Source organism: Mesoplodon bidens, assembly GCF_964165515.1.
Source record: "Mesoplodon bidens genome assembly, chromosome: 14".
NCBI lineage: Eukaryota > Metazoa > Chordata > Mammalia > Artiodactyla > Ziphiidae > Mesoplodon > Mesoplodon bidens.
Genome location: NC_138170.1, coordinates 29,815,180 through 29,828,200, shown reverse-complemented (window position 1 = coordinate 29,828,200; position 13,021 = coordinate 29,815,180). Strand labels below are relative to the sequence as shown.

At 35.5% G+C, this 13,021-nt stretch overlaps 1 protein-coding gene across 10 annotated transcripts in view; it reads right to left on the bottom strand.

Annotated features, from left to right (window-relative positions):
* TIA1 (TIA1 cytotoxic granule associated RNA binding protein) overlaps positions 1-13,021 on the bottom strand; it is a gene marked incomplete at its 3' end in the record, with an annotated part of 58,398 nt that overhangs the window by 32,162 nt on the left and 13,215 nt on the right. For 5 of the 10 annotated variants that reach the window (XM_081254502.1, XM_081254504.1, XM_081254507.1 and 2 more), the window contains 7 exons: positions 12,538-12,625; positions 9,248-9,323; positions 3,324-3,432; positions 2,837-2,932; positions 2,646-2,730; positions 2,064-2,187; positions 296-441 (listed from right to left, as the gene is read on the bottom strand). In XM_081254502.1, coding sequence (XP_081110628.1) covers positions 296-441; positions 2,064-2,187; positions 2,646-2,730; positions 2,837-2,932; positions 3,324-3,432; positions 9,248-9,323; positions 12,538-12,625 — 724 coding nt within the window. Of the gene's footprint in view, positions 1-295; positions 442-2,063; positions 2,188-2,645; positions 2,731-2,836; positions 2,933-3,323; positions 3,433-9,247; positions 9,324-10,037; positions 10,156-10,175; positions 10,927-12,537; positions 12,626-13,021 lie in introns of those variants that run through there. The other 5 variants (XM_081254508.1, XM_081254505.1, XM_081254501.1 and 2 more) reach the window with 3 other exon arrangements.

Sequence of the window (13,021 nt, the reverse complement as noted above, 5' to 3'; positions counted from 1 at the left end):
ACTATCCAATAAGCCTAGCAACTATTAAGTTCTTATTTCCTTACTTAAATATTTGTTGATTCACTGCCAAGCATTACCAAAATTCTCATAACACTGGTTATAAATCAAGACAACACATTTCTAGGGAAAATTTTAAAGATATACACTTAAAACTATAAAGTAAAAACCTCTCTAAGTCTTTCAAAGGCTATGCTTTAGAAAGAAGGCACATTACCTACTAATTACTTAAAATCTCTTCCCAAGATCTTGACATTTTCAAAGGCTAATAATAAAGGAAAAGAACAAGTATGCTTACTTAAATCCCTGCTGGTTCCATGGCTGGCCATACATTCCATATGCAGGTACTTGCCAACCATTAGGCATATATTGGCCAATTTGTTGTGCATTCCCATACCACTGGCCCCACTGGCCATAAGCTTGTGGATATCCAATTTGATTCTGCTATTAAGTAAAATTGTAACAGATACTTTAATATTATTTAAAGTTATAGGTGCATATACAGTCCTAATATACCACAAATACATAGCCATAACACATAGGGCCATCATTACAATTAAAACTAAAGGCCAGGGCTTCCCTGGTGGCGCAGTGGTTGAGAATCCGCCTGCCAATGCAGGGGACACAGGCTCGATCCCTGGTCTGGGAAGATCCCACATGATGCAGAGCAACTAAGCCCCGGGCGCTACAACTACTGAGCCTGTGCTCTAGAGCCTGCGAGCCACAACTACTGAGCCCATGTGCTGCAACTACTGAAGCCTGAGTGCCTAGAGCGTGTGCTCTGCAACGAGAAGCCACCGCAATGAGAAGCCCGCGCACCTCAACAAATAGCTCCCACTTGCGGCAACTAGAGAAACCCCGTGCGCAGCAACAAAGACTCAACACAACCAAAAATAAATAAATAAAATAAATAAATTTATATATATATTAAAAAGAAAAGACTAAAGGACAAAGAAAAGTTTATAAAGTCACGGCTAATAAAAAAAAAGTGAGGTTATACTGCTTTAACTCTACAATGATGCTCTAAATGGCATACTCTTTGTAAGGCAGTAGGTTAGGGTTAGGGTTATTAAACTCAGGATAATGTTTAGGTGTTTTGTAAATTATCCATATGACTATTTCCTTTAGCTAGGGAAGGTAGGGAAGATAAAAACTATTTATTCCTATATTCAGTTTACTTAAGAAAGTTATATAGTTTAGGATTTTCTTACTCCTATCTTGATGCTCCATTTCCTCATAGAAATGTTTGTGGGATCAAGTTTGAACCACTAGAACTGCCTGGAAAAACAAAGGCAGCAAAATCTGGAAGAAAATGCCAAGGTCCTAAATATATTCATAGCTTTTGTTTCAACTGAATCAAACATGCTTGTGAGGACTTCCCTGGTGGCGCAGTGGTTAAGAATCCACCTGCCAATGCTGGGGACACGGGTTCAAGCTCTGGTCCGGGAAGATCCCACATGCCGTGGAGCAACTAAGCCCATGTGCCACAACTAGTGAGCCTGCACTCTAGAGCCTGTGAGCCACAACTACTGAGCCCATGTGCCACAACTACTGAAGCCCCCGCACCTAGAGCCCATGCTCTGCAATGAGAAGCCACCGCAGTGAGAAGCCTGTGCATGCAACAAAGAGTAGCCTCCACTCGCCGCAACTAGAGAAAGCCCACGCGCAGCAACAAGGACCCAATGCAGCCAAAAATGGATGGATGGATGGATGGATAGATAGATAGATAAATAAGTAAATTAATTAATTAATAATAACAAAAAACCATGCTTGTGAGTTCTCCAAATAGTATGTGAATAAATCTACTAAGTATTAGAAAAAACTTAATACCCTGTTAAGTTTGTTGCAGCATTTTAAAATCCACTGTGTGAGCATGAGTCAATTGAGGTGGTCACATTCATCATGTCACCCCTGCATCTATGTACCACTACTCTGAAACTATAATACATGAAGAGCCCTTATATGCTATCATTTTAGCTAGAAGCATTAATGACGATTATCAACAATTTCATTTAAAAATACCTATTAGCCCAGCAATAACTCTACAAAGTCAAGAACCTTCTTACCTGTTGCACGGGATTTATCATATCAAGAGTTTCTTTGCCCCAGTAGCATTTCACAACATGGCCTTCAATGGTAGTTCCATTAACAGAAACAATTGCATGTGCTGCACTTTCATGGGAATTGAACCTATTGAAAATAATATCAAGAATTACCAATATAAATTGTTTAGTATACATATAGCTGATTCACTTCATTATACAGCAGAAACTAACACAACACTGTAAAGCAATTATACTCCAATAAAGATGTTAAAAATGAATAAAGTGCTTATGAATAAAACCTATTTTTAAAAATCAAACTGAGCCTGAAGTATAACAGGAAGTTAATATAAAAGAATCAATAAAATAGCATATTTTCATTTTTTTCCCCCTCAAAGATCTTATAGTTCTGGGGAAACTTCTTTTAATAGAATGTTTTATTTGCCTTGTGTTGGAAGGAGAGAGCTATTAAAAAAGTGGCAAATATGATAAACACTAGAGAAACTTCTATTTCTTTATAACCAAAGTAAATTTTAAAGAAAACCACTAAGTTAAATGTTCAAAAATGATCTGGGGGGGAAACATTTTTTTAAAAACCACCCGTACCGAACAAAAGAATATCCTTTATCTGGAAAGACTCGAATTTCCATTATTTGTCCAAATGGCGAAAAAGTCTGACGCATTAGTTGTTCTGTTAGACAAAAAAACAAAAACAACCCACATTAAAATCCTACAAATACCAAGCCTTTTAGTTTAAAAATTAATCTCAAGATGCCACATAGGTAAAGCCCCCATACCTGTTAGTCCAGAAGTGACACCTCCACAATATACAGTACAGTTGCTTGGACTAGACTGATTTACGACCTCATCATACGATAGCTGTTTGGTGTTTGCTGGGGAGGAAAAATTTAATATTTTTAATTCATTAAATAAAATGTTCATTCAGAAAGAGTAAAGCAACATTAACTACACTACTGTAATGGTAATATTTACCTTGATCAAAATGCTTATTTAATACATATTACATTTGACTGAGGATTAAACCTCCCCCAAGAATGTCTAAAAATTACTCAATATTCTCTATTTAACAGGAGACTTGACATTAGAGATATAATTTATTATTTATAATTACAAAAATGAAAACTAAGTACATTTTTGAACAGTAGTCTTGATTTGCTTCTCATCTATTTCTGCAATAAGTCTCCGGGAACAGCTCTAACATTTAAAATCTAGTGTATTTTCCTCCAAAATTCCACATTTCCTTTTCTTCTCCAATTCACCTACACTCATATGTACTCTTTGGAGCTGGAGGCTTTCGGGTTGCCCAGTTAGTTCTGATTTGTCTTCCACCAAGCCACTGGCCACCCATCTGTTGAATGGCGTTTTCAGCATCCTGTTCCACACAACATTAGAAATGACAAAGAAGCCACTATTAGTTGACGTTAAACAATTGTCAGCAATAGAGAAAACTCAAGGATAGTTGCTTTTCACAAATGTTTTTTGAATGAAATGCTTTGTGAAATACACAATATATGACAGCTTTCCTAAAACACAATGGTGCTTTTAAACTGTCTTTCTTTTACTTGGATATCAGACTTTGGGAATGTTAATCACCTGAAAGACTCGAGCCCAAAAGCCCTTATGAGGCAGCCATTGTAAAGTTCATGGAACAACCCATACTATTATGGATGAAAATTGCACTTTATGCAATCCGACATGCTTTTAATGACAGTGTTTGGTTTCTCAGTCATCTTACAAGTAAATACTGAACAGCTATCATGTTCTAGACAGCAGGTTAAGTGCTAGGGAAACGTTGGTCAATGAGGTAGACATGGTCTCTGCTGCCATAGAACTTACATTCTTTTGCAGGGGACAAATTAAGTAATTACAGATTGTGGTAAATACCATGACAGAAACAAAAGGTTGAGAGAGAGAATATCCCATGCTGACATACAGGCATGGGAATCTACTTTAGAGCAGCATGATTAGGGAAGGTCTCTGAAATGACATTTAAGCTGAAATAGAGAGGAAGAGGAGCTAGAAAAGTCAAAACACCAGGGTGTTCCTGGTAGAGGGAAAAGCACTGCATGGTGTGTTAAGGCAGGAAAGTGTTTGGTACGCATCTTAAAGAAGCATGAGAAAGATGACTAGTTTTACTGGAATCTAGTGTGCAAAAAAGGAAAACTGCCAAAGGAAAAAACTGATTATTTTAGGAAAGATTATCATGATCCGATTTATGTCTTAAGAAGGCCGTTCTTATGTTTTAAGAAGGAGAACAGTTTGGGAGATAGTAAAAGGAAAAAGACACTTTATGAGACTAATGCAATATCCAGATTAAAAAAAGAGTCAGTGACCAGGACTATTGCAGTAGCAGTGGATGTAATCTAAAGGAAGAGTCAAGAGAATTGGTGGGGAGGGACGTGCACAGTAAGTCAAAGGGGAGGAATCAAAGATAACTCCTAGGTTTTGCCTGGGCAGTAGGGAGGATAGTGCTAGCATTAATGGAAATGAGAAGCCTGGGAGGGAGGAGGGCAACAAGTTTGAGGAAGAAACAAAGACGATTTAAGACACATTAAGTTTGATATATCTGTAAGACATCTAAATGAAGACCATTTGTTAGTGTGAAGTAAACGGAGCTGGAGATATAAGATTCAGAGTTATGAAGAAAGACCAGAGAAAAGAAAGCATGCTGGGATAGAGCCCTGAAAAACAGCAAAATCTGAAATCTGGGTAAAGGAGAGATCACTAGCTAAGGTGACTAAGAAGGAATAGCCAGTGATGAAGGAAGAAACCGTCAAAAATCTACTGTCAGAGTCAAGCAAGCAGAAGTCAAGAGGTGAACTTGAAAAGGGCAGTGCTGGTATAGAGTAAGAACAAAAGCCAGCTTAAGAGTAGACTAAAAGGGACTTCCCTGGTGGTGCAGTGGTTAAGAATCTGCCTGCCAATGCAGGAGACATGGGTTCGAGCCCTGGTCCGGGAAGATCCCACATGCCACGGAGCAACTAAGCCCGTGCACCACAACTACTGAGGCTGCACTCTAGAGCCTGCATGCCTAGAGCCCGCGAGCCACAACTACTGAGCCCGCGCACCCACAGCCCATGCTCTGCAACAAGAGAAGCCACCACAATGAAAAGCCCGTGCACTGCAACGAAGAGTAGCCCCCGCTCACTGCAACTGGAGAAAGCCCGCACACAGCAACAACAAAGACCCAACGCAGCCAAAAGTAAATAAATATACAAAAAAATAAATAAACTTATTAAAAAAAAAAGTACAGTGAAAAGTAGATGGGGTTCAGCTTTGGTTTGCATATGTCAAATGTCAGCTTAAATTAGCACAAAAGAACAGTCAAACTAAAAGCTGTTCTTGAGACACATAAAAAGGAAATGCATATTCTTAAAAAAGAAACAAAGATTGCTTACCACACTAACAAACTCCATACGATGTTTAATTACTGTTGTGGGTTGAAATGTCTCTTAAATTTATATGAAGTCCTATCTACCCTGCCCCATAACTGTGAATGTGACCTTATTTGGAAATACGGTCTTTGCAGATGTATTAGTTAAGATGAGGTCAATACAAATTAGGGTGGGCCCTTTAAGAAGGGCCGTTGTAAGAAGAGGAGAAGCTAACGTGGACACATACAGAGGGAAGAAGGCCGTGTGAAGACCAAGGCAGAGACTGGAGTGATGCAGCCACAAGCCAAGGATACCAAGACTGCCAGTCACCACCAGAAACTAAGAAGAGGGAAAGAAGGATTCTTCCACAGTCTTCTGATGGAACATGGCCATGATGACAACTTGATTTTGGATTTCTATCCTCCAGAACTTTGAAAGAATACATTTTTGTTGTTTTAAGTCATTCAGCTACTTTGATACAGCAGCCCTAGAAAACAAATACAATTACTTGCTCACAGAAGAGGAAAATTTTTTCTGTGGGGTGTATGTGTATTGTGAGTGGGAGACAAAGAAGTGGAAGAATATGCAAACAACTCTTTTGAGAAGTTGGATTCTGAATTATTAAGAAAAATAGGGATGCAGATAAGGAAGGGATATGGAGTTAAGTTTATTAAGAGACATGTTTTTTGGTTGATGGGAACGATTCATTGAAGAGGGAAAGACTGATGACACGGGACAAAAGAACAAGCAGAGCACATATTATACAATTCCATTTATAAAAAATGTTTGGAACAGGGAAATCTAAAGAGACAGAAGGTAGATTTAATAGTTGCTCAAGGCTGAGGGGAGAGGGTGTAGAAGAAAACAGCTAGTAACTGCTAGTGAGTATGTAGTTTCTTTTCAGGGTCATGAAAATATTCTAAAATGGTGGTGATAGCTGCAGAACTGTGAATAGTCCAAAATCCAATGAGTCATATACCTTTAATGAGTGGATTTTATGGTATGTGCATTATATCTCAATAAAGCTTCAGTCGGGGAAAAAACCAGAATAACCACGTGATCAAAGTCCTTAAAAAGGACGGAGTGGTGGGAACCCAATCCTAAGTGATTTGGTCTTTTACAGGACCTTTCCTCCACTGTAACAGGAGGAAGAGGGAGGAGGTGAGTGCATTTAATGTAGGTTTGGTGGCTGAAAGCTCAGGGAATTCCTGTATGATAGCTTCTGTTTTCTCAGCTGAAGCTCAGAGTGTTGATGGAGAAAAGAGTGAGGAATATCCGAGGAGAAATGAGGGGGCATGAAATAGTCATCAAAGAACAGGAAATCAAATTTACTAGAGAAACACAGGTTTGCAAAGACAGTAACATGTACTCATCTAATGTGTGACCATTAAATTAGAAGCAAAACACTGACTCAGTTTTTCTCTAGCAATACTCAATTACTTCAGAGTAGGCAGAGAGGCTATGTTCAACCAGTACTGGAGCTTGCCTAGCACACACAACACAGGAAGAGGCAAGGGAGCCAGGGGTAATTTCAGTCAGCGCTGTGGCACTGAGAATGCCTGCCAATCACATATCCCAAATGTACAGAAACTGAAATATAAATTTGGGAAGATCACATTAAATCACTTACTCAAAGTTACACCTATCATATGATGATTGTCAGGATTACAATCCATCTATGGTTAACTCCAGAGGCCACACACAGACATCGTTTGCTATCTAACTTTCATACTAAATATGCATTAAATAGTGACTTTCATATAGCAAGGGTATATATTCCATCATCTCAAATGGAAAAAATGAGCTCTTAGTCAACCCAAAGCCCTCAACCTATTTCCCCAAGTAGCACAAGACACTAATATCCTATTTATCAATCCTTTAAGGAACTCATACTAATTGTGGCTATCAATCCATTGTATGAGGTATTTTTCTACCTTTCCTAAATATTATGCTGTGATTAACAGTAAAGCTTTGAGAACCAGCTACATTCTCATAGTTTTTATTTCCTTACCTCATCTTATACTTGGTAGATGGGACACATACATGACGGAGATTTTACCCCTTCACCTCTCAACATGCTTTACCATGTGCAACTTTTCTTCTAATATACGGATTTTTCCTGACCTTAGGCTAACCTACTTCTTAGAAGACATTTTCACTTCATGAGAGGAAGATGATAGCTATACATTTAAACAATGTGATTGCAAGATATGATGTTACTGTGCAAACAGCAGACATACCATTACAGTGCATTCTACCCTCTTTTGCCTTAACTTACAAGCCATGTAAACATTTTTAGGGCAGATTTTTTTATTTGAAAAGTAAATTTGGGGCAAAATGGTTGCAAGCTGGCTGCTATACCAAGTATCTGGATAGTAAGAGTTCATAGGGAGGAATAACCAAACAGTTTCAAAGTAAGCAGACAGAGGAACTAGAAAAAAACAAGACAATTTGACACTATTTGGCGTAACTGCGAACGGGTGTATTTTTTTTTTTATCGGTGTATTTTTAAAAGACTCAGAATGATGCTCATAAATTTGACCTGAAGTCATCAAGAAATGATATCTATTTCAAATACTCCATTTACTAAAGTAAGAAAATCCTTTCTAAAATACATTTTATATTATCAAAAATTTCAGTGGCTCATTCTAAGGCACTCTTACACAGAAAGTACAATATTTTTGTAGTAATCGTTGGCAAACAACAGTCGTAACATAGAGGCAATACAATAAAATCTAAGGTTAATGAAACCTTAAGTGTATATTCCAAGATTAGTGCATTAAATTCTCCAACCATCCATCCCTATATTTTTAGAAATGTGATTATCTCTGCATTTAATTGTTTGGAACCTTGAGTTATCACACTAAAAAAATTATTTATTTGAATCTGTAAATATTTATAAGGTTCAAACTTCAAACAGTACAATATAGATAGAAGCCTCCTGCCCTGCTGCCCATCTGCCTAACTCTCATTACCTACCCTCCAAACAGGAAACCCTACAAGTTTCTTGTTATCCCTGAAGGGGGAAAAGAAATCTCTCTCTCTCTCCCTCTCTCTCTCTCTCTCTCTCTCTCTCTCTCTCTCACACACACACACACACACACACACCCTTTTCTTACACAAAAGAGCTTTTTCACCTGACAATATACCATGGAAGTCTTTCCATAACCGGTACTTACAGAGCTTCCTCATTCATTTTCTTTTTTGTAAACAACAGCACAGTATTATATTGTATGGAGAACATACCAAAGATTTTAGCCAGCCATCACACTACATATGAGCCTTTTCCTTCTTTATACCCTTTCACCTCTCATTTGACAAAATGCGCTATCCTTCCTTTTCTCTGCAAAACCCAGAAATTTCAAGTCCATGCAAATTCATGTTCAGTAATGTTTACTGAATGAAGGAAATGATGAGACATTTTCACATTAATATACAATTTTAAGAAAAGTTCCCACCCATTGGAACATTTTATTAGCTACTTTTGAATTACCATGGGAATGTAAAACAGGGACATAATGAATTAAATATATAAATGAGATAGTCAATATCTAACTTTGGCTGATGATTTAAACAACTCTACTTTCTATATTCTGAAAACATTTTATCAGAGTTTGCATGCATCAGGTGCTAAATAAATGCTGACTAAATGACCAAACAGGAGAAAAAAGATATCCTCTAGTAAGGGTATTAATTATCAGTGAAATCAACAAATGGCAGATGAGGAAAATGTTTAACAATTGAAACAAAATGAATATTTTTATCCTTTACTCTTATAGCACCACACATCCACTTTTTATTTATTTAGCTCACCCATTTGTTGAAAAAGGAGACAAAGCCATATCCCTTAGACTTTCCTGTTGCCATGTCTTTTACCACTCGGGCATCTCTGAAATCAGAAACAATCGGAAGTTTAGGTTTGCAAACGCTCCTCTGGATATCAAGTGAGAATTTCATACACAACTCATTTTCATGTTTCATCTTCATTAAAATGAACCTTTAATGCAAATTCACCTTTTATTCTATAAAATTTATCATGTATTAGCAAATGAGGCTTAATTATATAAACATGCAAATCAATAACTTCTTAAATATATATGTATACATTGTACAGAAGCTGCCTCCCACTTCAAAAAGTTTTTAAATTTTTAAATATTAAGCATGGTAAAAGCAGCTATTCACATGAATTTTACTTAACTTATAGGGTTCACAGGCACACTAAATGAATGGCTTTCTTTAACCATGCAATTTATAATTTGCTATTTGATACTATATACTTACTACCTAATCATTAAAAAATTAAAATAGAAAACTGGAAACTAAAAGAATGAAAAAGTTGTATATTCCCTAAATTAATTAAATTTTTTCATTTTCTCAGATCAGTTCATACCCCCCTTCCGGACTATGGGTAAATTTTGAGAACTTGACTTTTCAGAAATGTTAAATCATTGAAGAAAAATACTAGACACACACTTTAGTTTTATACTATATAAGAGAAGATTTTATACTAAATTCTAAAATAGCAATCATATAAGATTGATTGGAAACTATAAGATATAAAAGCAAAATTTTAAAAAGTCAGAAAGTAAAAAAGCACGCCAACATTTATCCACTGTGAACCGTAGCTTGTAGTTAGCCAGGGCAATTCTGTCCATTCTTCAGAGATACTCTGCAAAATAACCAGAGCCCTATTATTTGAGATTGAGTAAAAAACCCAGCCATGATAGCTAAAACTCCATACCTCAAAAAATTGGACTCAAATTGTGCTTCACAGGCAATCTGCTTTTAAGTTAGCCAGGTATGTCACAATGCTTGTTCTCTCAGGACACATGAACAAAACAGGCACTTTTACAACAAAAACCCAAGTCAGAAAGCCATGCAATATAATTTTATATTAAAGTATACATAAGCATATTTTGATCAATTTAGGAGTGATTTATTAAGTGTTTAGGGTCAAAATGACAAAGAGGTGATGGTGAAAGGGGAAAACTAATGCAAGCCACTTCTCAATATGTAAAAATACTTATTAAAATTATCTGTATGGTACACATGCATTTAATTTGTAGCTGATTCATTTCTATAGCAAAATTTGTTAGACTACCCTAAACTCAAGGAACAGGAAAAGTTTAAGCTATATAAATTAGGGAAAGAAAGTACTGTATTTTATATACTAAATATTTTAATAGGCCAACATTTACTACACACCTTTTATAAATCAAGCACTGTCGTAGGATCTCTACGGGGAATACCTGACTATCATGAGAACCTTTCAATATATATATTTATCAACTTATCTCCTTTAATTGAAAAAAATCAGGAAATGATGTTACCAACTGAAAATGGTTCCTTCAAATTTAGAAACACTAACTCTTTGGGTAGCCTAAAGCTTAGACATTATCTCGACTGAAAATTATAAGACGTAAGGCCTTACCAAGAAAAAATGATATATACATCAGTAATCACAGTTGACTCTAAGAAAATCTACAGACTATAATTATGATACCAACATATTTAACAAAAAGAAATGATTGATCCTTGATTAAAAAGTAATGAAATTACTAAAATTTGAATGTCATTTAGCTTAAACTCACCAATTGTTAAACAATCTTTATCTAATGCCAAACTAAAATTCCCATGCTTTCAGAAAAGCTACTGCAATCAAAGTCGAAACATTTAATAAAATAGCATTTAATCTGTTAAAATGTTAGAAAAGGCTTTTCTTTTTAAAGGTAAGTTTCAGGAAATGTTAGCCAAAATATATTTAATTCTTACTTATATCTGAAAGGATTCTCTAAGGAAGAAGCAGCAAAGATCTATATCAGAGTTCTTTAATCTTTTATGGTCCTGTGACTAATCTGAAAATAGGATAAAACTTACAAAGATACTCCACACCAAAATGAAAACAAGCATAAAATTTTGCATACAGAGATTTACAGAAACTGAGAGGCCAAAAAGGTTAAGACCTTTCCAATCTCTAGATATTTGAAAGCCAGCTAGAAAGCCAGCTAACCATAATCAAAGCCCTAAAGCAGATTAAAAGGAACAATCAAGAAATTAGAACTTAATTTTCCTAAAGTCAGTTCTAAGAGACAAAGAAAAATGTCACCTAACAGAAGAGTCTACTTGTAAACCCTAATCATGTGACTGCCTTTAAAGTTGGCCCCTTACTTATGGTCATTCCTTGGTCACTATGCATTTTCATCCTCCTACCAATGAACTAAAACTCTTCAAACGAAAACTTCCAAAATTCAACACCAATACCACCAGCTTTTACTGTCCAGTCTCCTTCTCATCTCTGCTGTTCGTCTGTTCATCAAACCAAACCAAAGCTAACACTTCCTTTTTCCTACTCTTCTAGCTGGAATAACAATAATAAAGCAACGAGAAACTCTAAAAATTTTGTTTTCTAAATTCAACGATTACTTCTAAGAAAGTGCAATCATCAACTTATTATTCTTACTCTATTACAGGCATGCTTTTCAAAATATAAAGTTCTTTTATGATGAATACTCCTTGAGTGAGCTTTTTATAAAAGGCCTAAACTATACAATTAATAACAAATGCAAGCAAGACAGTGCTTCACAAAACACTAAAAGGCATTATTATTATTGTTAATAGCAACAACAACAACAAAAGGATAGATACCTGGGAATTAACATTTAATAACTGCGTTTTGGCTTGAATTGTTAAGGTTTCTTTTTGTTAAAATATATTAACAGAAAATGCATGGTATCATAGAAGTGCCAAAGGGTCTAAATTCCTTAGTCATAGCACAAGTTCACTAAAGATTATGACCAAGCTAGCAAGACACTCATATAAGAAACAATATGCACAACAGCACATTTGTCTCTTAAAAGCTAAAGCTAATTGAAAAAGAATTCTAAGATAACTGAAGACCAAAGATTTATTTATCAATGGGAAAATAATCTTTGGCTGTTAACTGCTTGAATAGTCTCTAAACAATACACTTATTCAAATGAATATTAATATATCACATTCAAGTGTTGAAATTAATGTCCAAAATTCATAATAGATTTTCAAACTACTTCTACGTAAGATTGTTTCTAATATAAAGCATTTTAAATTTATCTTCTGTTACTTACGATATTCTTCCAAATGGTGCAAAAGCAGCTTTTATATCTTCAGTTGTAATTTCTGGACTGAGATCACCAACAAAGACATGGAAATGATCTTATAAGGGGAAGGAAGGGGAAGTGAAAAGAAAAATAAAATTTTAGAATTTAAAAAAATGCTAAAATCTATTCAGTAAAGTATTCTTAAAATAATTTATGGATTATAGTAAAGTATAACACTATCCTATACCTAGACAAATCCTATCAGTTTTAAACATAATGCATCAAGGTGGCAATACAGGAAAGATTCTCCTAAGGACTATGATATATCTAATGGGAAACTGACAGTTATATTTCTACTTATAGCCAATTATTATACTGGCCTAAAAAATAAACTAATAATAGTAAGTTTTGCAATATATATATATATATATATATATATTTATGACTTCATTACCATTCTAATAGTACTTATTTACATTTATTCAGTTTACCTATGTGATATACTTGGTTT